The sequence below is a fragment of the Linderina pennispora genome (genome assembly GCF_002104995.1).
Source record: "Linderina pennispora strain ATCC 12442 chromosome Unknown DL89scaffold_2, whole genome shotgun sequence".
NCBI lineage: Eukaryota > Fungi > Kickxellomycota > Kickxellomycetes > Kickxellales > Kickxellaceae > Linderina > Linderina pennispora.
In genome coordinates, this window is record NW_024468250.1 from 1,482,337 (window position 1) to 1,506,769 (window position 24,433).

At 54.9% G+C, this 24,433-nt stretch overlaps 14 protein-coding genes across 14 annotated transcripts; 6 read left to right on the top strand and 8 right to left on the bottom strand.

Annotated features, from left to right (window-relative positions):
• Positions 1–783: 783 nt before the first annotated feature.
• On the bottom strand, positions 784–990 carry DL89DRAFT_220983 (uncharacterized protein; the record flags this gene model as incomplete). Its single annotated transcript, XM_040884486.1, has 1 exon — positions 784–990. The coding sequence occupies one exon, from the start codon at positions 988–990 to the stop codon at positions 784–786; it is 207 nt and encodes a 68-aa protein (XP_040746631.1).
• On the top strand, positions 947–1,717 carry DL89DRAFT_265404 (uncharacterized protein). Its single transcript, XM_040886648.1, has one exon. It carries the CDS (start codon positions 1,180–1,182, stop codon positions 1,642–1,644), a length of 465 nt encoding a protein of 154 aa, XP_040746632.1. The 5' UTR covers positions 947–1,179; the 3' UTR covers positions 1,645–1,717.
• A 195-nt stretch (positions 1,718–1,912) lies between these two features.
• Positions 1,913–2,860, top strand: DL89DRAFT_208795 (uncharacterized protein; the record flags this gene model as incomplete). Its single annotated transcript, XM_040884142.1, has 1 exon — positions 1,913–2,860. A coding segment is annotated over one exon (948 nt), but the record flags the coding sequence as incomplete, so codon positions are not given.
• A 35-nt stretch (positions 2,861–2,895) lies between these two features.
• On the bottom strand, positions 2,896–3,867 carry DL89DRAFT_220419 (Gtr1/RagA G protein Gtr2; the record flags this gene model as incomplete). Its single annotated transcript, XM_040884452.1, has 1 exon — positions 2,896–3,867. The coding sequence occupies one exon, from the start codon at positions 3,865–3,867 to the stop codon at positions 2,896–2,898; it is 972 nt and encodes a 323-aa protein (XP_040746634.1).
• Positions 3,868–4,128: 261 nt separating this feature from the next.
• DL89DRAFT_232992 (glycosyl transferase) lies at positions 4,129–5,196 on the bottom strand (the record flags this gene model as incomplete). The annotated part of the gene is made up of 1 exon (XM_040884931.1): positions 4,129–5,196. A coding segment is annotated over exon 1 (1,005 nt), but the record flags the coding sequence as incomplete, so codon positions are not given.
• Positions 5,197–6,087: 891 nt separating this feature from the next.
• DL89DRAFT_220630 (uncharacterized protein) lies at positions 6,088–7,455 on the top strand (the record flags this gene model as incomplete). Its single annotated transcript, XM_040884465.1, has 3 exons — positions 6,088–6,423; positions 6,619–6,987; positions 7,102–7,455. The coding sequence occupies 3 exons, from the start codon at positions 6,088–6,090 to the stop codon at positions 7,453–7,455; spliced, it is 1,059 nt and encodes a 352-aa protein (XP_040746636.1).
• Positions 7,456–7,802: 347 nt separating this feature from the next.
• Positions 7,803–9,500, top strand: DL89DRAFT_255401 (uncharacterized protein; the record flags this gene model as incomplete). The annotated part of the gene is made up of 1 exon (XM_040885341.1): positions 7,803–9,500. The coding sequence occupies one exon, from the start codon at positions 7,803–7,805 to the stop codon at positions 9,498–9,500; it is 1,698 nt and encodes a 565-aa protein (XP_040746637.1).
• Positions 9,501–10,801: 1,301 nt separating this feature from the next.
• On the top strand, positions 10,802–12,279 carry DL89DRAFT_265408 (uncharacterized protein). The gene has a single exon (XM_040886649.1). It carries the CDS (start codon positions 10,885–10,887, stop codon positions 12,193–12,195), a length of 1,311 nt encoding a protein of 436 aa, XP_040746638.1. The 5' UTR covers positions 10,802–10,884; the 3' UTR covers positions 12,196–12,279.
• On the bottom strand, positions 12,226–13,479 carry DL89DRAFT_309432 (nucleotide-diphospho-sugar transferase; the record flags this gene model as incomplete). Its single annotated transcript, XM_040890947.1, has 1 exon — positions 12,226–13,479. The coding sequence occupies exon 1, from the start codon at positions 13,270–13,272 to the stop codon at positions 12,226–12,228; it is 1,047 nt and encodes a 348-aa protein (XP_040746639.1). The 5' UTR covers positions 13,273–13,479.
• Positions 13,480–14,582: 1,103 nt separating this feature from the next.
• Positions 14,583–15,902, bottom strand: DL89DRAFT_220747 (Pkinase-domain-containing protein; the record flags this gene model as incomplete). The annotated part of the gene is made up of 2 exons (XM_040884470.1): positions 14,583–15,102; positions 15,166–15,902. 2 exons carry the CDS (start codon positions 15,900–15,902, stop codon positions 14,583–14,585), a joined length of 1,257 nt encoding a protein of 418 aa, XP_040746640.1.
• A 2,918-nt stretch (positions 15,903–18,820) lies between these two features.
• DL89DRAFT_91053 (uncharacterized protein) lies at positions 18,821–19,454 on the bottom strand. The gene has a single exon (XM_040892240.1). The coding sequence runs from the start codon at positions 19,256–19,258 to the stop codon at positions 18,926–18,928; it is 333 nt and encodes a 110-aa protein (XP_040746641.1). The 5' UTR covers positions 19,259–19,454; the 3' UTR covers positions 18,821–18,925.
• DL89DRAFT_244201 (cleft lip and palate transmembrane 1) lies at positions 19,365–21,399 on the bottom strand (the record flags this gene model as incomplete). The annotated part of the gene is made up of 2 exons (XM_040885056.1): positions 19,365–20,217; positions 20,293–21,399. 2 exons carry the CDS (start codon positions 21,397–21,399, stop codon positions 19,651–19,653), a joined length of 1,674 nt encoding a protein of 557 aa, XP_040746642.1. The 3' UTR covers positions 19,365–19,650.
• Positions 21,400–21,473: 74 nt separating this feature from the next.
• Positions 21,474–22,690, top strand: DL89DRAFT_265411 (adaptin ear-binding coat-associated protein 1 NECAP-1). Its single transcript, XM_040886650.1, has one exon. It carries the CDS (start codon positions 21,972–21,974, stop codon positions 22,578–22,580), a length of 609 nt encoding a protein of 202 aa, XP_040746643.1. The 5' UTR covers positions 21,474–21,971; the 3' UTR covers positions 22,581–22,690.
• Positions 22,662–24,337, bottom strand: DL89DRAFT_91050 (uncharacterized protein). The gene has a single exon (XM_040892239.1). It carries the CDS (start codon positions 24,123–24,125, stop codon positions 22,743–22,745), a length of 1,383 nt encoding a protein of 460 aa, XP_040746644.1. The 5' UTR covers positions 24,126–24,337; the 3' UTR covers positions 22,662–22,742.
• Positions 24,338–24,433: the final 96 nt, after the last annotated feature.

Consider the following 24,433-nt stretch of genomic DNA (forward strand, 5'->3'; position numbering starts at 1 on the left):
TGAACGTGAAACATGACAGAATTTATTGGTACAAGAAAACGTGAAAGAGCTAGTGAGGGATGAAAGATTTTGTTGCCTAATGCGAGTAGATGAATGGTGGTGTTTTTCTCGGTTTACCATAAAGAGATATGCATGAAAGACAAGGGCGGGAGGTATAAGCGTCAGTCTAAAACCGTGATAGAATTTTCATCGGTCATGAACACCGTCCTGTCAGAGACGGCTCCGGTGAAGAGATTCATTTGAACATCATCCGCAAAAATACCATTCCCAGGTTTTCACGCATATCCTGAAAAGTAGATGAGAAGAGGGGGTGGGGAATACCTGGAGAAGTGAGCCCCGTTGAGGTAACTACCCAGATGGATAGCCAACCGCATAACTGTGCTATGACGAACAGGACGCCCGATCCCAAAAACCCTCTGCCAGATTGGTGCGAACAGCGCCCACTGAAGCTCCGCCAAGGCATCTTTGCTTCCCAGAGCGAACCCCGGAGGAGCGCTGAACGCGGAATCTATAGGCATAGCGGTTAGTAAAACAGGAGGGGCGTCAATTACCTAATTACAGGCGGCACTTTCTGCCCAGGGTCCGGGGACTTTCACCCAAAGCCAAGAGATAAGTAGACATCGGCCGGTGAGGCCGCTGCTGACTTTGTGTGTGAGGCTTCGATAAAGTGTAAAAATAAGCGGTTCTTCCAAAAAGTATTCCCAAGGAGAAGCAAAAGCCAGCAAGAGGCATTTCGCCAATTTATAGGCAGGGGCGGCTGAGGAAAAATTTTCTTCGCTTGATTTAATTCTGGTGCTGGAAGCGCTGCATGCATTTCTTGAAGGCCAGCATTTCCTTGGCGCATTGGCGCCAGTCGCCGGTGTCGGCGTGGCAGATCAGCAGGCGCTCGTTCTGCTCGAAGCAGCCGGTGCGCTTAATGCGCTTGTCCCACTCGTCGTCGTCGCCGTCGTTCTGGGCGGTCGGTGTAGCGTGCTTGTTTGGATCAGCCATGGTGTTTAGAGCAGAAATTTTATATCCGAGTTTGCCCGCAATACCCACAGCGCCTGCAGTGGCGGCGCGAGATGCGAGCCAGACGCGCATGTATGGGTGAGGTTGGAAAATACAAACCTGTGTCCGCCAAGCTCTCTTACCTTCAGTCTAATGTTATTTGGACTAATGCCAGCAATTACAGAGCCTCCAATGACAAGTGACATACAAGACGCCTCGGCGATCATCCAGCACCGGGTGGTAGGCGACGCGGTTGAATACAAGGTTGCATGGGCCGACGGCGCCCACACCTGGGAGCCCAGCTCCAGCCTGGCAGACAGCCCGGAGGGGCTAGCGCAGTACTGGCGCGACCACATAACAAGCAACCCAACAGCGCGGTATTTCGACCGGGATGCGCTGCAGGTGAGCAAGCCAAAACCGCTGAAGCGGCGGGCGAAGCCGGAGCTGACGCCCGAGGTCGACAAGATGGCGCGGATCAAGGGCACGCAGCAGCGCAAGGAGCTGGCGCGTTCCCGTGCGGCCATGCAGAAGCCGGCTGTGGTGAGCACGTCGAAGCCGCCGCCTGCCACAGCTCAGCGCAGCAGGGAAGCGAATAATGTACCAACAAAGCCGCCGCTCAAGCAGACCGCGCGCAAGTCCATGGGCAGGCGGGTATAGGGTTTTTTTTAGGTTCCTGGTTTTTTTTTTTTTTTTCAGGTCTCTACTGCACAGCTCAATTTATTTGTTTTTTCTGCAAATGCAAACTCCAAATTCGGGAGAGGAAATGGACGGGCAAAGCGCGAAGCGTCTGCGGCTTGATGGCAGCGCTGAGCAGGAAGCGAACTCATTGACGCTGGCAGGGATCGTGGAGCAGGCGAAGGACGAGTGCGTGCCGATGTCCCCAGCATCGACCAGCTCACGGGCAAAGAGCTATGTGTGCGACGAGTGCGGCAAGGCGTTTACGCGGCCATGCAAGCTAGAGGAGCACAGCCACATGCATACCGGCGCCCGCCCCTACGCCTGCCCCTTCCCGGGCTGCACCAAGACATACATGCGCGACACGCACCTGGCTGTCCACACCCGCACGCACTCACCGGCGCTCCGCCACAAGTACCAGTGCTCGCTCTGCCCCAAGGGCTTCGCGACCAACCAGCATCTGAAGCGACACATGCGAACCCACGAAACACCCAAGCCCTTCGCCTGCACCTCCTGCCCAATGGCGTTTGCCAAGAAGAGCCAGCTTCATGTCCACACAAGCAAGCATACGGGCGAGCCGCCCTACAAGTGCAGCGAGTGTGGCCATGGCTACATGCACCCGTCGCAGCTGAAGCGGCACCGGATGAAGCACTCGACACAAGACACGTATCGGTGCGCGGTAGGTGCCTGTACGCAGACGTTTGTGACGTGGTCGGCGCTGCAGACACATATGAAGTCCCACAAGCCGGAGCCGATTGCCTGCGCTGAGTGCCATGAGGAGTTCAAGAAGCGGCACCAGCTGACAGCCCATATGCGTAAATGCCATGGCGATACGTCGGTGCTGGTGTGTCCGTACGACGAGTGTGGGCGGCTCTATAGCGACGCAAAGGGGCTGAACGCACATGTATCCGCTGTGCACTTGGGCCGCGCGCGCTTTGCCTGCACACACCCGGGATGCAACAAATCGTATGTCTACAAGCACTCGCTACACAACCATGTCGCCAAGGCGCATGGCGACGGGCCGAAAGACGAGCTGAAAAAGACACCGCGCACGCCCGCCAGCCTGGTAGACGTGCTGACTGGCGCCGCATACAGCAACCCCGAGATCTCCGGGCGTACCTATATGTGCCCCATTGCAGGGTGTCCATTCCAGTTCAAGCGCCAGGCCGACCTCGCCAAGCACCTAGCGCACATCCACCACATGTGATAAGAAGTTTTTGTAAATAGTACTGTTTACTGCAGAATCTGCCGAATAGCCTTGGCCACCTTGGCCGCATTGAACTCGAGTAGACTCTGCTGCTTGACCACCGCTGACGGCCCCAGGCACAGCAGCGACAGCTCCAGATTGACCTGGTACATGAACAGCCGCATGTTCGTGTCCATGGTCACCACCGTGCGCTGCATCACCACCTCGTCGTCGCGCTCCGGTCCGAGCCCCGCACACAGCATAGAAATGTCGCCAATCGTATCGATGGTCTTGCACGCAAACTGGTACAGTTGCGGGTCGGTCGGCGATGAGTCGGTTGCCAGGTAGATTTTGGAGCGCACGTCCAGCAGAAACACCTTATCGAGGCTCGACTTTGAGCAGAACGAGTTCAGAAGGCTCTCCAGGTAGTCGCACCGCGGCACCATCCGCAGCGACACGCGGCTCATGGCCTCGCGGATCGTCTCTGTGAACACCGTGGTCAGGAAAAACTGCACGTTCGACGAGTCCAGGCTCTCAAACCCCATGTTCTTCAGCACCCGCTGCTGAATCCCCTGCTGCGTCTCCATCTTCAGCTCCTCGCTCAGCCCGTCGATCTTGTGGATAAACACATTCACCGGTAGCGCCGGGTTCGCCGCCAATGCCACGCGGATCAGCGCCAGGAGCTCTGCTAGCGACTTGCCCGCCTCGTTCTGCGCGTCAATCACGTACACCAGCGATGTGTTTGGGCCCACGAATATCTCGGGGTCCGGCCCGCCCACGTCGGCCAGGTCCTCGATTCCAGGGAAGTCGTATACTGTGATCCCCGAAATCATATCGTAGGCTGTCCGCACCATCGTCGGCGGAATCAGCTGGTCCATCAGGTCATACGGGTTCTTGTCCTCAAAGATCAGCTGCATGATGCATGTCTTGCCGCTGCGCGGCATCCCCATCACCAGGATCCGCCGGTCTGCCAGCGGCTCGCTGAGCTGGCTGCCCTGTGTCAGGTCCGTGTCCGACATCGCCCCCATGCTGCCGTACGGGTCTGTTGCGTTGTATGAATTCATCAGAAATGCAACGATATGTAGAGGTGGTTGGAAAAGGCTGGCTAGGTAGTGACGTGGTGCCTCCTACTCTTGCCCTCTTCATCCCACACGTGTCTTGACAGTTATTATGGATTACGACGAGTACAGTTTTTATTGCCCGCATCTCACTCAAACAGCTAGCGCTTTCTACGAAATGGCCCTCCACCGCTTGGCGCACGTAAAGTCGTTCGCCCAGCCCTCCCCCGGATCGCACACACACGAGCCCCCCTCCTTGGACCCCTTCGGGCAGTGCGACATCGCCGGGTGGTAGTACCCGATATCCTCAAAGTAGTGCACCTGCGACTTTTGCAGAAACATCGCCACTGCAATCGAGTGGATCGGCGCATCGCCCCATCGCTCGTAGAAGAACCCGCCGGCGCGGTCCAGATAGTCAAAGTACGCCTGGTACGCCTCGCTGCGGTAGAACGACAAATCCACAATCTCAAAGTTCGACCAGAAGTGGCACTTGGTATACGTATTGTCCTTGTTGCGCACCCAGTCCAGAATATTCTTGTCCGCCACGTACTGCGGGTTCTCCTTCATAAAGTCCACCGTTGTTTTCCACAGCGTGCGCACCGTCGGCTCGTACTCATCCGGCGCAATATTCCACCCGTACTTGAACCCGTGCTTCTTCATGTACACGAACGGGTCGTAGTTGATATCGCAGTAGTAGTGCACCTCGGGCTCAATCCGCCAGTAGAACTCCAGGTCCCGCAGCAGCGGGTGCTTGTGGATGAACCCGCTCTGGAACCGACACATGAACCGGTACGACTCGCTACCCCCCTTGATGTAGTTTGCTTTCTCCCGCTCCTCCTTCGCCCGCTGCTGGTCGATCCACGCCGGATACCCCCACGTGCCTTCTTCCAGTGTCCCAAACTCCACCTTGGCCTTCGTCAGATCCCGGATCCCCTGCTTGAACTTTTCGGTAAACGGCTTGTCGTTCAGGAATATGTACGGGTAGTTGTACTTGTGGTTCCACCGGTCCTCCAGCTCCCGCACGCTCTTGCGCATGTCGTACAGGTCCTCGTTGCGCACCAGCGCCACCAGTGCCGCCCGCACCGGCTTCTGCCCGTTCGGCGCGTAAATGCTGTCCTTTGTGCTGTTTCTGCTGAAATTGCCGGTCCAGCCCTCGTAGCTGTCGTCGCTGGCCCCCGGGCTGACCAGCCCGCGCGGCTCGCGCGACGCATACAGGACCGTGCCCATATGCAGAATCAAGCCAAATACGCCTATCACGCCAAGCAGCTTGGCCAGTGCTATAAGTCTCTTGGATGACAGCATATTCCTTTGTCTACAATAATAGAAAAACAGTTGGATGCAGAGACAAAGTGGGAAATCCTCAGAGTCTGCGCCGGTGTGCTTGACCGTGTTTATGGAGGCTGGTGGCATGAGATCAGAGCTGTGGGCAAATCTAATTGGGCCATTGCCAAGAGCGTGCAAAAACAAGAAACCGTCCTGCGCGGAATGTTCCTGGCTCCTGTTTTGCGTCTTCTTGAACTGCCCCGATTATTTTTTTCCCTCCATTCCAGCCTCGCGCTCATATCACCTTCCGAGAAAATACAGTCCTGTTAACGACCCCCGGTCCTGGCTTTTAATTAATTTTATCTGCTCTGCTGCTACTACCAGATGCAACGTTCTTCAGATCCCCCTGTGTTTCCGCACCGCGCCGTGCTCAATCCTCCCCCGCAGGCCGGCCACCGCGGGACCGTCGACTTGGACGCGCTCCAGCAATGGTCGACCACTGGCAAGGTGAAAAGACAGAGCCGTCAGCACCGCAAGTACCGGCTTGGACGATGGCAGAACCGGTCGTTCAGCTCCTGGAACCCGCCAGCGAATTCGATCACGCGGCACTCGAATGCCTCAGTGCTCTCCGTGGACATCAGCTACAAGCCATCAGAGTCGCGCCGCGCCTCCATACTGAGCACCTCGGATTCCGACGACTCTGACGACGATGAAAACGGCCCCTTGGCGCAGGTTTTGTTGCGTGAGAACGACGAGATATGGAACAACAGAAATTACCGCTTCACATTCTACTCGCCACGCACTGGCACTGTGCGTGCCGCCGACGTGCAGTCATTGCAGACCGATAACGAGAGTGGCCTGGATGACTTGATGCGCCAGGCGACCGGCGAAGTAAGCAAGGTCGATGAGAAAATCGGCATGCCTACGGTCACCGTCTCGAATGGCCTGCTGCATCCGAACGATGCGCTGGGCAGGGGGAGGTCGCCGTCTGCTGGCTCGTACGACGCCCCGAAGTTGCCCGAGGACGATGGGTGTGCAAATCTATTCTGGCTCGATATCGTCGACCCTGTAGACTCTGAAATCATAGCAGTTTCACGCATCTTCGACCTGCATCCGCTCACCACTGAGGAGCTGCTTCTGATGAAAGACGATGCGCTGGTGCAGGACAGCTTCAAGTCATTCAAGCACTACGACATCATCTGCTACCACACATCCATAGCTGCTTACAATGACGAGCCGTGGGCGCAGGAAGATGTGCCGCTCGACACCATGCAGTCTGCGGAAATTAATACTGAGGGTGACAAGCAAAAGGCTGGCGAAGAGGGCCTGCGATACCGCATCCGCCAGTGGTTCAAGCGCCCAGCCGACCCCAATATGCCTGTGCCTGAAATCATGGTCCCCTCGCCATCAGCCGACGAGCCCGCGCGCGACGACGACATCCTGGACGAGCCCATCCCATTCTACTCAATTGTGCTGACCCGCGGCATCATCACCCTGCACCGGCGCCGGCTGCCACATGTACGCAACACAATTGCGCGGCTGCTGCTGGACGAGGACACCGTCAAGCTGACGCCCGACTATATCGCCTACCTGCTCCTTGACGACATCACCGATACATTAGTGCCGACAACGCGCATGCTGGAGCTCGAGGTGGATGCAGTGGACGAGCTGGTGCTGATCCTGGCCGAGGCTGACCATGACGACATCCTGAAGCGCATCGGCATTGAGCGCCGCCATGCGCTCTGGCTGGTGCGGCTCCTGCACGGCAAGGCCGAGGTTCTGGGCGCCATAGAGCGTCGCGTGCAGGCGAAACGGCACGTGCCACGCCTCCGCATTGACGATGACACACACAGTCAGCTGATGACCAGCGACGAGGAAGAAGGCGATATCTATGGCTGGGATAGGAAGCCTGTGCGTGGCCGCCATGACGAGCATGCACCGGATGTTGCCAAATACCTGGCTGATGTCCACGACCATCTGCTGGCGCTGACGGCGTCGGTGCATCACTGCGAGCGCATTCTGGCACGCGCCCATGGCAACTACCTGGCCAGGATCAACCTGGAGCTGACCAACGCGTCGAATACCACCAATGGCCTGGCCACGCAGGCTGCTATCCTGGCCGGTATATTTCTGCCTCTCAATTTGGTTGCCGGCCTGTGGGGGCAGAATGTCAAGGTGCCCGGCCAGGATCGCGACGACCTGCTGTACTTTGGTATTATCTGCGGGTGCATGGCCACGTTTGTCATCTTTGCGCTGGCCTTCTTCCGGTGGCGCCGACTTATTTAAATGTGGCTGTTTGATCAGCGATCACGGGTGTATGTGTGGATTACCACACATATGGGTGGTGACGTGCACTCGTTCCTATTACATTCAGGCTTTTTCCCCTCTGCTGAAAAGAGGATCGGCATTCTTCCCCTCCTCCTTTTCCTCCTGGACTGGGCAATGCACCTGATACCTACGGATTGCATACGCTGTCAAAAGAGTTGCTCTTCCTCAGCCTCCTTTGACAGCCCCCTTCTCTTTCCTGCCGAGAATAACTCGACTGTGAATTCCACGCTCTATTCTTTGTCTTTCCTTTCACATATCAGGTTTTTTCATTGTATTTAGTATACTCCCAAACTCTCTCTTCAGCCATGGTTGAGCCACAGGGCTGTATCAATGACATGGGTCAGGGCAAACTCATCGACAAGATCCTCTTCGAGCTCAAAGTCCTCCTCGTGAGGGAGAAGAACGAGCTTGAACGCACCCGCCTCACTATCTGGTCTGCGTCTGTGTGCCAGCGCTGGCGCGCCTTCCTTCTGCCGACGCTCTACCGCTCGCTGGTCTTTGAGTTCTACGACCCGCGGCCGCCGGAGCCAGAGCCCGCTTCCGACGACGACGACTCCGCAGACTCTGACGAGGACCCGGAGGAGCGCCGGTATCGCCGGCAGGAGCGCCGACGCCGCCGGATGCTGCAGCGCGACAACTATGTGCTGGCGTACCAGGACCACTTCAAATGGCGCACGAACGCAGGCATCCTGGTGAGCTCTGGCCGCATGGACCTGACGACCGAGCTGGTGATGCGCGGCCACTACGGGTACGACTTCAACCAGCTGGCGTACCTGCTGCCGCTGACAGGCGCGAACTTTGTCGACTGGCCGAATATCGAGACCATGCGGTTTGTCGGGCATCTGAGCGAGGGCATGAACTTTGTGTGCCCGGACGACGTGCAGGTTTTCGTCGACATGGTGTACGACAAGATGCCCAACATTAAGGATATCCGCTATCCAAACATGATCCACAACAACAAGCAGTTCGTCTTCATCCTGCTAGCCATGATCTACCAGTACCTGCCGAAGCTGCGCTCGCTGGGCCTCGACCACGTGCTGCCCATCACTTACCCGCTCAATTACTCACCGGAGCTGACGCGCGTGCGCATCGACCCGGTGTTTGTCAAGGGCTACCACAACTTCCCACGCATCGACCCGAGGCCGCTCCGTCACGTTCAAATCTATGGCGCCCGTAGCGACTTCATCTGGTCGTACTTTCAGCAGCAGGAGGAGAATATGATCGAGTTCACCAACCTCGAGACCCTGCGTCTGACGCAGGCCGGGTCAATGTGGATGACCTCGGAGATGCCCGAAAGCACAAATATGATGCAGCTCAGCTTCCCAAAGATCAAGGAGGTGCATCTCAATAACATTCTGGGCGTCTACCACACTGTGCTTGTCCCATTCATCCACAGCAAACTGCGCAAGCTGTATATCGAGGAGAACAGCTCGCATATTGTCACCATCCCGCCGATAATCTACCAGTGCACCGAGGAGCTCGTGTTACAAATCAGCGATGTCAGGTATAACTACCGGGATGACTACGAGGGCGGGCTCGACGAGATGTACCTCCACCCCGCAAACATCAAGAAGCTGACAGTCAACTACTCTCTCAAGCCCGAGAGCTTCACCTGGACCTCAGTAGAGCACCTCAGGATCGACCTGCTAGTTGTCGACTTTGATATGCCCGAGCGTCTGATGCAGGTCATGCCCAAGCTGAAGTGCATGCTCATAAACTTCCCGCACTACACCCATGAAGAGAAGGATGCTGAGAGGCCCGAGTTCAGGCTCGACCGTAGCATCCTGGAAAAGACCAAGCTGCAGTATATCGGCCTCCACAACTTGCGCCTGCAAAAGACGGAGATAGACTATGTCAAGGGCTTCCTAAAGAGGTATCCACAGCTGTGCGACATCCAGCTGCTGTCCAACATGGTGCCGGTCATCCGTGAGTTTGTTGAAGAGGAAAACATTGATATTATTGTTGGCGAATTCCCACCACCAAAGAAGCCTTTGTATCATTGATCCAAATAAACCTGTCAATTCTGTTGCTCGCGGTCTGCTGAGAAAACCGTTGCCTTAAGCCCTCCCTGAGCCTATTGTTCGGAGGTCAGAGCATTCATTTTGTGTGGTTCGGACTGGCCATACCACATGGCTGTTCGCCGTGCATGTATTCTGCTTCCATACTTGTTTTCAGAAAAGGTATCCCAGGCTGGGCCAGGGCTTTGTCCACTAAAAAAGAGCCAAATGCTTTATACATGTCTAGCAGGTGTACTTTATCGAAAGACCATTCATGAATCAGCTGCAGAACCTTGCGAGGAAACTACGAACAGCAGGCACTATCCTCACCCTATGAGCTAACACCATTGAGGTGCGTTGCCCCCACTGCCTTCATGTCTAGAAGAATGATAGACCTGTTGCAGAAGCCACCGAACCAGGCCTCACACTTTCGGTGTAGATACTTACCCGTTGGCTCCTCATTTCAAGAGTATGTGCTAGGTTTATAGGAATAGCTACAAGCTGATCACAGTCTACTGAATATTCCCACATCAAAGAGAAGCATGTGGCTAATTGCTACACATTCTTGTTCATCAATGCAGTGTACGACGATATTATGCAAAAATCTTGTCCTCGAATTGAGAGCAGAGGTGAAACGCAGTAAAACCTTGGGGTTTTGCACCTATGCCTAACCTCATTGCTGGCCAAGGGATAAAAATGAAGTATTTCCTAGTATATTGACCAAAGTGAGCTACCCCATTTGATTATTGCACATGTAACCTAAGATATTCTGATAAAGGTGCAGGTGGCATGGCGCATTATCAATATCAATTAAAGCTGAAATATCTACACGTTTTGACCCACCTATGCCTACTTCTATTGCAATTTATTAGTAGAGCATATAGATTTCTCGCCATAGCCTGTCCTCAGAAACATCAGTCACAGCACATACAACCGATGCATTTAAAGGATACATTCAAGTGTAAAAAGGCGATCTCCTGTTGCTGGTGTGCAGGACTCGGATTGTATTGCATAGTTGTAGCTTGGGAAGTGGCATTTGACCAGGAATTGGACCATGGACGGAAGAATTTTGTTGCAAACGTCCCCAAAACCATCGTCCAGAAAACTACAGCACTCCGCAATTAGCATCAATTCATACAGGTTGATTAGAGCTCCCTGTATTTTGTCAAAGGGCCGGGATTGGCGCCTTGACGGTTTATTTTTTGTACTGGTGGCGTGTCTATTTGTACTTGTTGCTTGTTGCCGTGTTGAAATAGCCGAATACCCACAAGGGACTGCATCGCTTGCTTAGCCAGACTCACAAATGGCTGCTCTTTTCTCTGTTCTTTTCTCTTTTTAACCACTTGTTTGCTCTTTACAGTTTTGCTTTTACTCTAACACTCTCTCCTCTATGGCTGTGCTAACCAAGATTAAGCATAGCATCAGCTATTTTCCTTTACTTGCGGATGTCGGTGTTGCACTATCAGCCTTTTCATGGCTGCAGTTGGCTCAACTATGCTATGTATCGACCACTGTTGTTATAAAGTCGGTTTATCAGTACTATCGAAATGGACCGCGCCTGCCGAAGTGGGACCTAACAATACAGCTGACAGTTGATCTTGGATCCGGTTTGTCTAAGGTCGTGTTTCCATATCAGACAAATGACGATGGCATCGAGCGCATTGACTTTCACAAGATTGTGATTACAGTTCGCAGGTGGGGTAACAAAAAACTAGCGTGGCCAAAGGAGAAGGGAACATACCGTAGTCACAGTATCAACACACAGGAAGTAGAGATCGACATAAGCAAGCTTGCCGATATCGAGATAGTCGGGACGAAGCTTACCAATCTTGCTCAGAATGATATGGCGCTCCAGGACCCCCGAATTCTTGAGTGCGAGATTATCTTGAGGAACGCTGCTATCCAGATGCTGGAATCCCACGCTACCAACGCCGACAATCTCCTTGATACCGTTCCTGTGGTGAAAGATGAGAAAATTGTACTGTATTTTCATGGCGGCGGCTGGATCCTAGGAAACATTGAAACACACCGGGTGATAACGGGTGAAATCTCCCAAGCATCAGGCACTCGTGTTGTCTCTGTCAACTACCGTCTATCGCCAGAGTATGCATTCCCAGCACACCTGCTCGATGCGTACATCTCCTACTGCTTCCTGCTCAAGCAAGGGTTCAAGCCGTCGAACATCGTTGTTGCTGGCGACAGCGCTGGTGGACAGCTGGCTCTTTCGCTGACTCACCTGCTCCGCCATATCGGAGCGCCAGTGCCAGCTGGCCTTGTACTTTTGTCGCCTGCTACAGACCAAAGGCACATCAAATATGAGCATGACGCGCCTGCTGCACTTGATTATCTCATGTACATGCCTGTTGAGACACCTGCATCTATGGTGCGCCTGATGATCGCGCCTGGACAGCCTCTGAGTGAGCTGATGAAGAGAGAGCTAGAGTCACCACTCATATCGCCTATATATGGATCGTTCAGCGGATTTCCATCTACTCTGATCCAGACCGGCGGCTGCGAATGCTTTCTTGATGGAAATATTGCCCTGCGCGAAAAGATAAAAAGCCAGAATCCAGATGTGCCCGATATTGTTCGGCAAGATGTGTATGACGACATGCCACACGATTTCCATCTCATATTTCCGTATCGGCGGGAAGCTAGCAAGTCGTATAAAGTCATTGGTGAGTTTATCAATAATCTCTGAGCTCAATTGCGGTATACGTCATCTTTGAATTCATATATAGCTATATATTTTAGCTGCCAATAAATTGGGACCATGCACTACCGATACTAAATAAAAAAAAGGCATATATATAGCAATAATGACAAAATTGTAGTGTGAAATGGATATTCTGGTGTAGGTATGCTTTATGATTGGTCGGCGGATTTCTTGAGGCGTATCCGGCAGCAGCTTCCACTCGTGCGAGCACTTGCCCCAGCCGGCGTTAGTGATGGTCTTGTCTTTGTCCGACGCATCGCAGGTGCAGCGGTTCTTGAGCCACGCGTCGCCACTGGGGCAGTGCTGCCATCCCGGGTGCAGGTATCCGATGTCCTCGAACCAGTGTACCTCCTCCTTCTGCAGGAACATGGCAGCAGCAATCGAGTGCACCGGGGCATCTCCCCAGCGCTCGTAGAAGAAGCCGCCTTCGTGGTCCAAAAAGTCAAAGAACTTGGAGTACGCCTCGCCGCGGTAGAACGACAGGTCGGCAATCTCAAAGTTGGACCAAAAGTGGCAGCCGTTGTGTGTGGTGCCGTTGTCGCGCGACACCCACCACAGCGAGTTGTGCTCGGGAATGAGCTCCCTGTGCGTCTCCATGAACTTTCTGACCGACTTCCACAGTGTCGGCACAGTGCTCATCAGCTCATAGATGCCGATGGTCCAGCCGTACTTGATATTGCGCTGCTTCATGTACAGGAACGGGTCGTAGTTGATATCGCACAGGTACTGGATTCCAGGCTCTAGGCGCCAGTACATCTCAAACTGCTGCATGATCGGGTGCTGGTAGAAGAAGCCGGACTCGAAGCGGCACATGTGGCGGTACGACTCGTTGCCGCCATACATGACCTTGTTGTCCTGGATTTTCTTGCGCTCCTCGCGTGCCTTCTCCTGGTCGATCCAGTCCGGGTATGACCAGTGCTCCTGCGGGATCTGGCCGAACTTGACTGTCGCCTTGGTCAATGACCAAGGCATGCTCATAAAGTTCTCGTCAAAAGGCCCGTCATTCAGGAACACATACGGGTAGTTAAACCTTCCGTTGAATATGTCTTCCATCTCTCGCATCAACGTGCGGATGCCAAGCCAGTCCTGGTTTTGCGCCAGCAACACGAAGCAGGGTTTGACTGGGTTAGGCTTGTCTGGGTTGTAGCTGGCCCCAGATGAATAGTCGGGCTTTGCTGCTTCTGTGAACGATGTTGTAGTCCCATGCAGCGACAGGTTTTGTGCAATATACTACATTTGGAAGAAGTAGAGCTCTGTCACCAACGTCAGAGTAATAACGATATATCAGGTGAGCGGGTTTTTCACGCCAATGGCGTATATTGAGCGAAGCTTCGGGACAGTCATTCGGCCAAAACGAGTGAGGAGTATGCAGAAGAGCCTGTGTTCAAGTCTAGTTTGTTCTACATCCAGCTAAAGGAGCCACTATCTAAATGCCCATGGGCTTTGTTGTACAGGGCAGAATCTGGGACGACGAATGGTGTCATCGCAGCTCACCAAGCGAATAGCATTAACCTCACAAGGACCATACAACAGGGCTCCGATGGACATTTTGTAGTGTAGCCTTGCTGACTGCTCGTACTTGCATCATAATCTGCCATAGGTCAACCAATTATTCCAAATTTGCGCGTACCGAATGCCAAACCCTGATCTGCAACCGGCGGAAACGCAGAATGCCAAGAGGCAGTGTCTACAGAGCTACACCGCATCCATGTAGAGTGGTACCCTTGAAGCACTTTGTAGTATGCTTTCCTCCAAACAAAACATGCCACTGCTGACCAGAAGGACGCAAAGTCAGCAGCAATGCAACCAGACCTTGTGTGCAGGCGCATGGATCTCTGCATGTCTACAACCTGGTATGCAGCTTGGTCTTGGCAGCTGTATCCAAATTGTTTCCAAGCGAAATAGGCAGACCAGCGAAGCTACCAGATATAATATCCTCTTCACCGACTCTGTTCCTTTTGGAAGGCTGCACGCCAGCACACAGTGGAAAATCGGATAAGCACACACGGACAGTGGGCTCAGGTGCACAAAGTAAACAATACCAATCCCACCATCAGATCCCGGCCAAGACTGCTACACAGACCAAACCATATAGCCTATCGGACCATCAGCCGCGTGAGCAAATGCATCCGGCCATTAGGGCTGGCACAGTCATATTTGTCACACTTGGTTTGCCAAATGCATACATTTCCACAGGCATAGGTGCCAATAGTGTCAGTGAGGATATAGATGGGGGATATTATTAATACGTATGTGCTGATTAAGGACTAAGAGTGGCAGATATGTAAGGTGATGATAGGAGTTAAAGGATAAAAGGGTATAAATGGATGGTTGGCAGGAGATTTGTGTGCATATTTCGGACTATGCCGGACCTACTCATTGTCGGCGGCATCGACTAACGGAGAGACAAAGGAGAAGCCTGAGAATGCAACATCGCTGGTGGAATCAGCCGACTTTGCCATACCCTTGGTGTACTCGACCTTGTCATCCTGCCCCTGACTTGACGTGTCAAACATGCCATTAGCGGTCTGCTTTGTCTGCTGCGGGAACGCAGCAAGCTTCGACTGCATCTCAAGCTCAGCCTTGCGCTCAGCCTCGGCCGCCTCTGCCAGGATATCCACCTGGCCCTCGGCCAGAATCGACTCTGGGATCGGCTCGTTGCGGAACTCGGGGTCAATGTTGCTCAGGTCAAAGATCGAGCTGACGTTCGGCATGAACGGCGGCGCGTACTCTTGGCGGTAGATCTTGCCCCAGTCGATGCCATAGAAGAATGCATGGCGCTTGACGTTCTCAGTGCCAAACACGCCGGCTCCCAGGCGCTTCTTCGGATCGCGCTCGAGGATCCTGTAAATAAAATCCTGTGCGAGCCGCCCGATGCTTTCGCCGGGCACGCTGCCGCTACTTGAGCTGTATGTGCCATTGCCACGCAGAGGGGGCGGCAGAGATGTCGGGAACCGCAGCGGCTCCTGCAGGATCCGCCTGTACATGACGTTATTGTCCTGGTCGTAGTATGGCGGCAAACCAGTCAGCATTTCGTAGAGAACAGCGCCGAGGCAGTACCAGTCGACCTCCTTGCCGTAGCTCTGTCTCAGCAGAACCTCGGGTGCCAGGTACTCTGGCGTGCCGCAGAACGTGGCTGTCTTGCCACCTTCCTCCACCGAGTACAGCGCAGACCCCTCCGTGCGCCAGACGATCGGACCGACCTCCTTGGCCAGCCCAAAGTCGACGATACGCACATGCCCGCGCGCATCCAGCAGGCAGTTCTCGGGCTTCAGGTCGCGGTACACGACGTCCATGCCGTGGAGGTACGCCAGCGCCGAGGTGATCTCGGCAGCATAGAACCGGGCACGGTTCTCTGCGAAGCGCCGCTCGCGCTGCAGGTGGAAGAACAGCTCGCCGCCGTTGACGTAGTCGAGGCAAAAGTACAGTTTCTCCTTTGTCTGGAACGCACACTGCAGACCGACCAGGAACGGGTGCTGCACAGTGCGCTCCAGGACACGGCGCTCTGACATTACACGACGGATCTCGTTAGGACGGCCACGCAGCTTTGACTTGGAGATGACCTTGATGGCCATGACCTTGCCGGTGTCCTTGTAGCGGGCAAGCATGACCTTGCCGTAGCTGCCCTTGCCGATGACGCTGAGGAGATGGAAGTCGTCGAGGCCGACCTTCTTGGGCTTATCGACAGCCATCTTTACGTCCTGCTCGGCATTGGCGCTAGCAATAGTGCCCATCAATGTGTTGACATTGTCCGTCATCATGGCACCGGACAAGCGGCGCTCGCGGTGCACCTGCTCGGCCCCCTCAGCACGCGCAATGCCGCTGCTGGCTATCCGGGTAGCGACATCGGTCAGCGTGTCGTCTTGAGTCGTGTCCATCTCGATATCACTGCCATCGTATTGCGCATAGTCAGAATCAGTGGCATCGCTGTGTTCCGCCCACTGCATCGAGCCGACCATATTCTGCGCTTGGAGACCGGCGTATGCAAGCTCGCGCGGGCCCAGCAGCTCGATGTTCCCGTCGGGCATCTGGGCAGTGCTAGGCACGCGGGTCTGGGCATCGTCGATGTATTGGATATTGCGGCGCAGGCCGTACTTTTTGCGCACAGCAGACTGCTCAGCACCTGGCCGCTTCTCGGCGCTCACATAGAGCTGCGGGTCAGAGGCCTTGCGTAGCAGCTGCGCTGCGTCGGCGTCGTTCATGAGAGTTGCAAACGGATGCTTTGGGTTGTCGATGCCCAGTGGCGGGTAATTGCCGGGCTGTGCGCTGTCCTGCTGCTCGGCGGGGCGCGACAGCGAGCCATTGGGGCTGGTTGGCGAGCTCATGTAGCTGTCCTTGAGTGTTGGCATCGAGACCATGCGCTCGATCGACGACCGGCCGGTGTTTGTGCGGTTGGCCTTGATTGACCACTCGTCAGGCAGGGGCATGCGCTGCTGGGCAGCGCGCTGGGTGTCGTCGATAGATATATCGTGCAGAAACAGCTGCAGCTCCTCGCTCGGGCAGACGTCGGCGTCGCCGGTGACGCTGCGCAGGAAGGTGTTGAGCTTCTCGCGGCGCTGCATCACGACATCTGGCGATGCGCTGAGGCCAGGCAGCATGCGCTTCGGGAACAGGTCGCCCCAGACACCAGCCTTTTTTGGGAAGCGGCGGCGGAGAACCTGGAACAGCTCGTAGAATTCGCTGTAGCGACGCGCCACCCACCACTGGCCGGTGCGACCCGAGACCAGTATTTTATAGACCAGGTGCTTCTTCTTGCCCATGCGCAGGCCGCCGGACTGCTCACGCGTCTCAACGCTCGTGATGTAGGCGGCGAAGGCAGGGCCGCCCTCGGCCAGCGTCTGGTCGCCAGCGCCCATGGACTCGAGCACCATGGTCGACGAGGCTGTGGTTGTGCTGGCGTTCGAGTTGAGCGACCCGCGGCTGTTTCCTGGCCGCAGGTGGTACTTGGAGAGCCACGCGCCAAATGCGTTGCTGCCGCTGCCCTTGAGCGTCGCCTGGCTGCTGTTGCTGGTCAGCGACGCATTCGGGTCAGCCTCCAGGGATGCCCGCCCACCCATGATGGTGTCGGCTGGCTGCTGGCCATTTTTGCTGTAGTAGCCCGAGATCTGCTCTGTATGCAATTGGGACACTATACCGTCGATCTGCGGGTTTGTGTGCATCGCACCTTTGCTGAGTAGGTGCCGAAGCGCGGTAGGGATGCCATTTGCGTTGGTGTTGTCCATCGGGATTGGGCTTCTAATAATTATTGTTTGTTGGTAGCGGCAGTTAGTAATGTGCGGTTGGATAGAGGGACTCGTTGTTTCTGAAAGGCAATCGGATTCTCCTGCTTTGCGGCCGTTGAATACGAAGTAGCAGAGACGTACAGGAATCAATATAGTGGGGGATTTGCCTTCAGAAATTCGGGGGAGGAGATTGGAGGTTTGTGGTACGTGCGAGTGGTCAATATCCTTGGTATGACAAAAAGAAAACAGAACAGAGGCACGGAATACAGGAGATGCTGGGCGTGTAAATGCAAATTGGTTGCTTGCTGCTGCAATAGTGCGCGCTGTGTGTGCGAGTAGGGAGGCTAGAAAATAAAGTTGGATGGCTGGGAGAGGCGGATCGGAAGGAGGGCGTGAATAAATGGGATGTCTTCCAGAGCGTGAAAGGGGTCGTAACAAATGGAGCACAGAGACTAAATATAGAGTGAGGGTGAGTGGTATCCCCCAAGAAGAAGAGAAAGAGAGGGTGAGTGGGCGAGCAGGGGAGGCCCGAATGGATGAATGAAAAGGGCAGAAACGAAGAAAAGCCTACTGGAGAGAGTGCAAGACTCCTTTCTGCCATCTCCATAGACAAGGGAAATAGCAAATGCCCAATGCGGAACAGGCAATGTGCTAGGGTGAGCAGGCTACGTATAGTATCCTGCATTTATACTATTCCTCTGCCGCGTATTTGCAACAAAAGATCCGAAGAACAGCAGGCATGCATCGTTTGCCGAAGGACTCGCCGCAGGACCAAACGAGACAATACCCCATGGCAATGCCTCTCTAAGCCCCCCATCACACACGGGCAGTGTATGAGACCAGCTAGTGAAACAAGCAGCAAAAAAATAAAAAGACCGCTTGTGCGAGTCTGCTGTGTGGTCCCATCGCCGAGTGGCTTTTATTGGGTGCGGGCCATGAAAATGGCATGGGCGCGGGCGTGGCTGACTTTCAATTTGCTGCCTCGGACCGCGACGCCTGTTGTATCAGGCCATTTCGTATACTCCCGCGATTCCGGGCCGGAAAGCTGCGTCTGACACTGTACCTTTTTGCACAGAAGCTATCTGCGGATGTCTTGGTGGTGGTGGTGGTGGTGGTTGAGATTGAGGTTGAAATTGAGGCTGTGATTGTGGTTGAAGCCGTGGAGTGAGAAGGGTCTAAGCGGAGTTTGAAGTCAGGCGGAAAAGAATTGTGAGACGGAGAGATTAACTCTGAAAGACAGTAGAATATAAGGCGAGGAATTGATGGGCGATGTAAATATGGTGGGCGATGAAGACAACAGGAGAGAGAAAGGGGACCACTGGCCGGACGAGACAGGGTGTTAAAAAGGAGCACTGACGGGATTGACGAAGCAGAAATATCGCCACTATGTGGTATCGATGGTGGGGGAGAGCGACCCGCGGTTGATGCCCGAGCGCTCAGGCAGGAAGCCCGGCTCTAAGTGTAAACAACTTTGGTGGGCATGTAAGAAATAATCATCCGCTGCAGCGCGGGCCTGGCGAATAGAAACTTGCATATCCAATGTGTTTGGGATCGCCCACAGAAAAAACAGCGGGAGAAATCGTCAAGCTTGTGTGCCCAGCGGCGACGCTAGGCTGCCGGGGCTGGCTGCCAGAAATAGAAATTTTCCAGCGCGTTTGCCCAAGGCTGAGATAAAAATTTTTGATGGCGACAGGTTGCAGGTGGTATGATTTTTCTCGCTTCTTGAACACTGGGCCTGAGAGATCATCATGCAGCGGCGCATACGGTGTGGCGACAAACCGGTACTGCGTCTCGTCCGCATTGTTCTTGCGCCTGCACCGCCGCATGCCAGCACCATCAATCGGCCACGGACCAGCACAGGGCGGGCTTGGACTTGCTCGAGGTGCATATGGTTTGTGTTCCGTACGTACGTGTGTTCATCTGGATGCAGTCCATTAGGAGCGCGCAAGAACAACAACAACAAAAGCAATCATAACAGCCTGCACCGCCCGCGGCGTGACCACATTGCGCGCCGGGTGATCTTTGGCGCCCGAGCCGCTCAGCAGGCGAATCCATGTGGATTTCACTACAGGCCATTTATCGCAACTAAAAAAAGACAGCTGGCAGGTGCAAAAATAGCCACAGCTACAGCTGCGGGCCGTGTTGAAATCCTGTGCTTCCTTAAGGCAAGAATGCACGGAAATGTAAACAAACGCAATATGTTGAGTAGAAATGACGCTCACTTGTCCTTCTTGGGCTCAGCAGCATCGCTCTCCAGGGCGTCTGTCTTGATCTCCGCCTGGGTTTCTTTGCCGACCTGCCCGTATTCATTAGCACGCGAGTGGTCAACTCGGTAGATCCAGCGCTGGTACAGGTAAACAACAAACACAACATCGTCGCGCAGCGTCGCTAGGCGGTGCAGCCACGGCATCTTCATGACCCAGCTAAACAGATCATCAATGAACGTCGACAGGGCCTTGTAGGCAAAGGTGCGCCACGGCATGTGCGCGACGGACTTTAGTCGGTAGTTGATGTACAGCTGCGGGATCATCATCATGAACCCAAACGTGTACACATACCCAACCAGCACCGACAGCACAAACGAGTACCACGACCTTTGCTCCTGCGTGAACAGCGAGTAGATCGCGTACACAAGCAGTAGCGGATAGGCCACGTAACTTAGATACTTGTATGCGATTTGGTCGTACTCGCGCGTGCTGCTCTCCTCCTCGGTCATCGCCTCGTACGCCTTAACGGTTACCGCATACCCGCCGATGCGCACCAGCTCCCTGCGAGTTTCCTTGGCCTGGGCGCGACGCCGAACCTCCGACTCGGAGTCATAAGTGCCAACCGGGACTGCCTGCAGGTCGACGGCACGGACGACCTTCCAGCCCTCGATTACCACACTGACAGTGTTGCTGATCAGGATCATGTAGCTGGTGTTGCCGCGGTTGTCAAACAGATACAGCAGAATGACTGCCTCGAATGCCACATTCATCAGCATGGTGCGGATGCTGACGCCCACCGTGTCCTGCTTCTTGCGCCAGAACTGCACGTCGTTTTTGAATGCCAAAAAGTCGAACAGCGAGTGCAGCAGCGTGACAATGAAGGTGATGGCCAGGAGCACCGGGTTGGTGTCGGCCAACATGCGCTTCATCTCATCCATGCCCGATGATCCCAGATCCTCTCCAAACAGGCCCTGCTCCTGCTGCTTGGCCGAGTGGTCCATGCTGCAGAAGACCCGGAACTTCCATAGCGACAGACTGCTGACTTGCACATGCAGAGGCAGGGCACTGGTGGTCTCATTGATCAGCGACATGTGCGACTGCAAGCGCCAGAAATCGTTGACGAAGAATATCGGCTTCATATATGTCAGGTGAGACTGCGGGTCCTTGCCGCGGACATCTGCCAGCTTGATCCACTTGTGCACCACCGGGGGCTCGCTTGAATACGGATACAGCTCCATGCCCGAGTCGACAATCGCCAGTGTCAAGTTCGGGTACCAGTAGCTGACCAGCTTGCCGTCCATCTCCGATTCGCGTGCCTCGCGCAAAGCGCGCTGCTGGTCGCGGGCAGAAATCTCCTCGGCTGTCAGTTCCACTCCGCTGCCCTTGTGTGGAAACTCGACAAGCTTCTTGACGTGGTCTGGCTTGCGATACCTTACGTAGTAAGTGAGCGGCCATGTTACCACTGCTACGTTGTCAGCGTCGTAGTTGTCCTCCTTTGGGTGTTTGCCGTAGCCATTCCGCGTAAACACTGCGTGCGCATACAGCGTGCCATTGTTTTGCACGCTTGCCGATGCCGCCAGCTCCAGATCAGCCTGGTAGCTGATGCCGGTGTCGCCATACAGGATGTCTTTGACCTCCCACGCAGGCGACTGCTGCTCGATCGTGGCATTACTGCACGCGGCGTCTTCGTTGACATACAGCGCCAGCGACATACGGTCACCGTACCGCCAGTAGGGCACCAGGGCTGGCGTTACCGTCATGTTGGCGAACTGATCGACCGCTGGTTCTGTGGTGTTTTGGGCCGCTTCTGTGCTTGAGTCGCCACCGATGTTCAGCAGCCCGCCGCCAAGTAGCATCGACACAAAGTTGAACAAGACCATTACGATGGCCAGTGTCTTCAAGAACTCGTACACTGTGTCCCAGAGCGACTCTTGCTGCTGCTGCCGTTGCTGCCTGCGTGGCTGCTGGCTGCCGGTTGCAGTGGCCGGTGCAGCCGACTCTGCGTCCTTGCTACCCTCCGAAGCAGCCTCTGCAGCAACCGTCCCTCTCTTCCGCAACTCTGATTTCAGCGCCTTGTCATCCACCATTTTTTGCAAAAAAAAAAACTTATATAATGTCTAAACAAGAGCTGAGCTGAAGAGGATAGCTGAGGAGGTCGTGAAACGTTGTTGCCTAAAGCTTCCTGTGCTGCTGAGCAGCGCCAAAAGCGCTGGCTCTACGATCGCCGGTAAACCTGCTAAACTGCTTTCCTCTCTTTGCATTCCCTTTCTTTCTGAATTTCAGCAAACTTGCCATAAAGTATAACTTCTTTTTTTTTTTTTTCCTAAGCAGAATGAGCGAGTTTGAGTCTCTTCTGTTCCTCTCCAAGGAGGTGTTCGTGTATCAGATCCCGCCGCGGCAGGCCAACGCCGGATACCGTGCGACAGAATGGGACGTAGATAATCCGATATTCAAGGCCCGACTGCGCGTGCTGCTGGCCGGCGAGGAAAAGTGCGTGGTGCGGCTCGAGGACAAGAGCACAGGCGAGCTGTTTGCTGCCTGCCCCGTCGACCCCAAGGGTCTGGCCGTTGAGCAGGTGCTGGACTCGAGCCGGTACTTTGTGCTGCGTGTGCAGGACGAGGCCACCGGCAGCAAAATGTACATTGGGATTGGATTCCTCGACCGCTCTGAGGCATTCGACTTCAACGTTGCTCTGGAGGACTTCCGCCGATCGCTGGTCCCCGCTGAGACTGGCGGCTCTGGGAATGCCAGCGGTGCCACTGCGCTGGCCGCTGAGCCGAAGCTGGACTTTTCGCTCAAGCCCGACCAGAAGATCACTGTCAAGATGGCTGGATTCAAGAAGAAGAAACCTGCAGCGTCCGGACAGACTCCGGCGGCAGCGTCGTCGGACAACCCATTCTTCATTCCGCCGCCACCACCGCCGGCGGGTGGCCGTCGATAGACAACCCCCTCCTCTGCCTCTTACGACGCCTAGCGGCCTGATCTTGCAAAAAAAAAAATACAATACTTGCTAGCACCTCTAGGCTGACGTGCTGTGTAGGCGAAAGGTTCAAATGTATATGTAAATTGATAGAAAATTAGTGTACATGGCTATAGGGAATGCTTAGTTGTTCTTGTCCTCGCGGATGTGCTCCTGCAGGGTCTCAATAGCACCCTTGGCACCGAGTACGCATACGTAGATGCCAAGACCCATGATGCAGACGCCGACAATGAGCTGGTACCAGGTCACGCGGCTCCAGCCGAGCAGCTTCAGGTAGCAGGCAACAGGCACGATGAACAGCAGAATCGACGTGCTGAATGCACCGACCAGCGAGATGATATCGCCAAAGTACGGGATCACGATGGCAATGGCGGTCATGATGCCAAAGAAGATTGTGCGGAAGATGAACCGGCCAATGAACTCCTTGACACGGCCAAGCTTCTCCTTGGTGACACCCAGGGCAAGCTCGAGCTCAAGCGACAGCGATGCTGTCATGACCGGCGCGGCAAAGATTACATGCATGGCAATCAGGATCTGGGCAGCCTTGGTGGCAGCGTTGTGCGGCAGGTTGTCGAGCACGGGCGAGACGACCTGGTCGCCGAACGCCCAGTAGCCGACTGTGGCGATAAAGACGTATGTGCCCGTCACGACCGTCATGGCCGAGCCAAGAACGCGGCTCCACATGTTCGGATTCTTCATGCTAGCCTCAACACCAGGCATCACAACCACGGCACAGAACGAGAACGAGATACTGGTCAGAGCCAGGGGAACCCCGCTGCCGATGGCCGACTGATGCGTGGCCTTGTGGTGCTCGAACGGGACGTTGCCGTCTCCCTTGTACGGATACATGAACGACTGGATAATGGCGATGAGGATGGTGATGATGCTGGTGGCAAAGCCCAGCAGCGAGAGGATGGCGGCTTCCGACATCTGCTTCAGGGAGATCGTGGCCAGCCACATGACCAGAGCGCAGATAACCATCCAGGTAGTCTTGCCGATGTCGTGGCCGTCGGCCATGGCAATGGTGTGGAAGCTGGTGCCCGACAGGATGATGTAGTCGCCGACAATACCGATTACGTAGACGGCATGGAAAAAGTAGATGATGAGACGTCCGGGGAGGCCGAAGGCTGCCTGGCCGATCTGGTTAAAGTTGCGCACCTTGTTGCCGCTCATCAGGTACAGCGACTTGATGACGAGCATGCCCGTGTATGTGCCAATGATGCCCGACATGATCACGAGCAGCAGTCCGATCCAGCCAGACTGCTTAAGAGTCAGCGGCAGCTGCAGACTGCCCGATCCGATGATGACACAGCAGATGGTCGCAAATGCGCCAAAGGCCGAGCCTTTGCGCTCGGCCTGGCCCTCGGTGCGCTTGGGCACAGTGCTGAGATCCGAGTTGCTGTCGCTGGCCCCAACAGCGCCGGCGCCCTTGTCGTCGCCAAAGGAGAGGTTCCAGCCACCGTTCTCATTTGAGGAGCCTGCTGTCTTGAAGCGGGGAAGATGCATTATTTAACCAGCGTGTTCGAGAGTGGATGCAATACTGTATACCCGCGTGAGCAAAATTAATAGTGTACGAGAAATGCGCGGATGAAATAGCACGGATAGCACGAGGAATTCTAGTTGTAGTTGCCGGAGTAGAACTGCTGTCGCTTTGCATTGCTGACCAGGCCGCAGACGCCTCGTTATATACGCGATCGGAATCGGCTGGCCGTGCTCCCCTCCATCCCCTTATCGCCCTCCGCCAAATCAGAAGACAGTGAATATGAAAGGGGGAGCCGTAGAGCGTGTGAGAACACTTGCCCACTGGCCCCACC

Coding starts and splice junctions, on each gene's coding strand:
- DL89DRAFT_265404 (XM_040886648.1), top strand. CDS start 1,180: ATGACAAGTGACATACAAGACGCCTCGGCGATCATCCAGCACCGGGTG.
- DL89DRAFT_91050 (XM_040892239.1), bottom strand. CDS start 24,125: ATGCATCTTCCCCGCTTCAAGACAGCAGGCTCCTCAAATGAGAACGGT.
- DL89DRAFT_91053 (XM_040892240.1), bottom strand. CDS start 19,258: ATGCGGCGGTGCAGGCGCAAGAACAATGCGGACGAGACGCAGTACCGG.
- DL89DRAFT_265411 (XM_040886650.1), top strand. CDS start 21,972: ATGAGCGAGTTTGAGTCTCTTCTGTTCCTCTCCAAGGAGGTGTTCGTG.
- DL89DRAFT_265408 (XM_040886649.1), top strand. CDS start 10,885: ATGGCTGTGCTAACCAAGATTAAGCATAGCATCAGCTATTTTCCTTTA.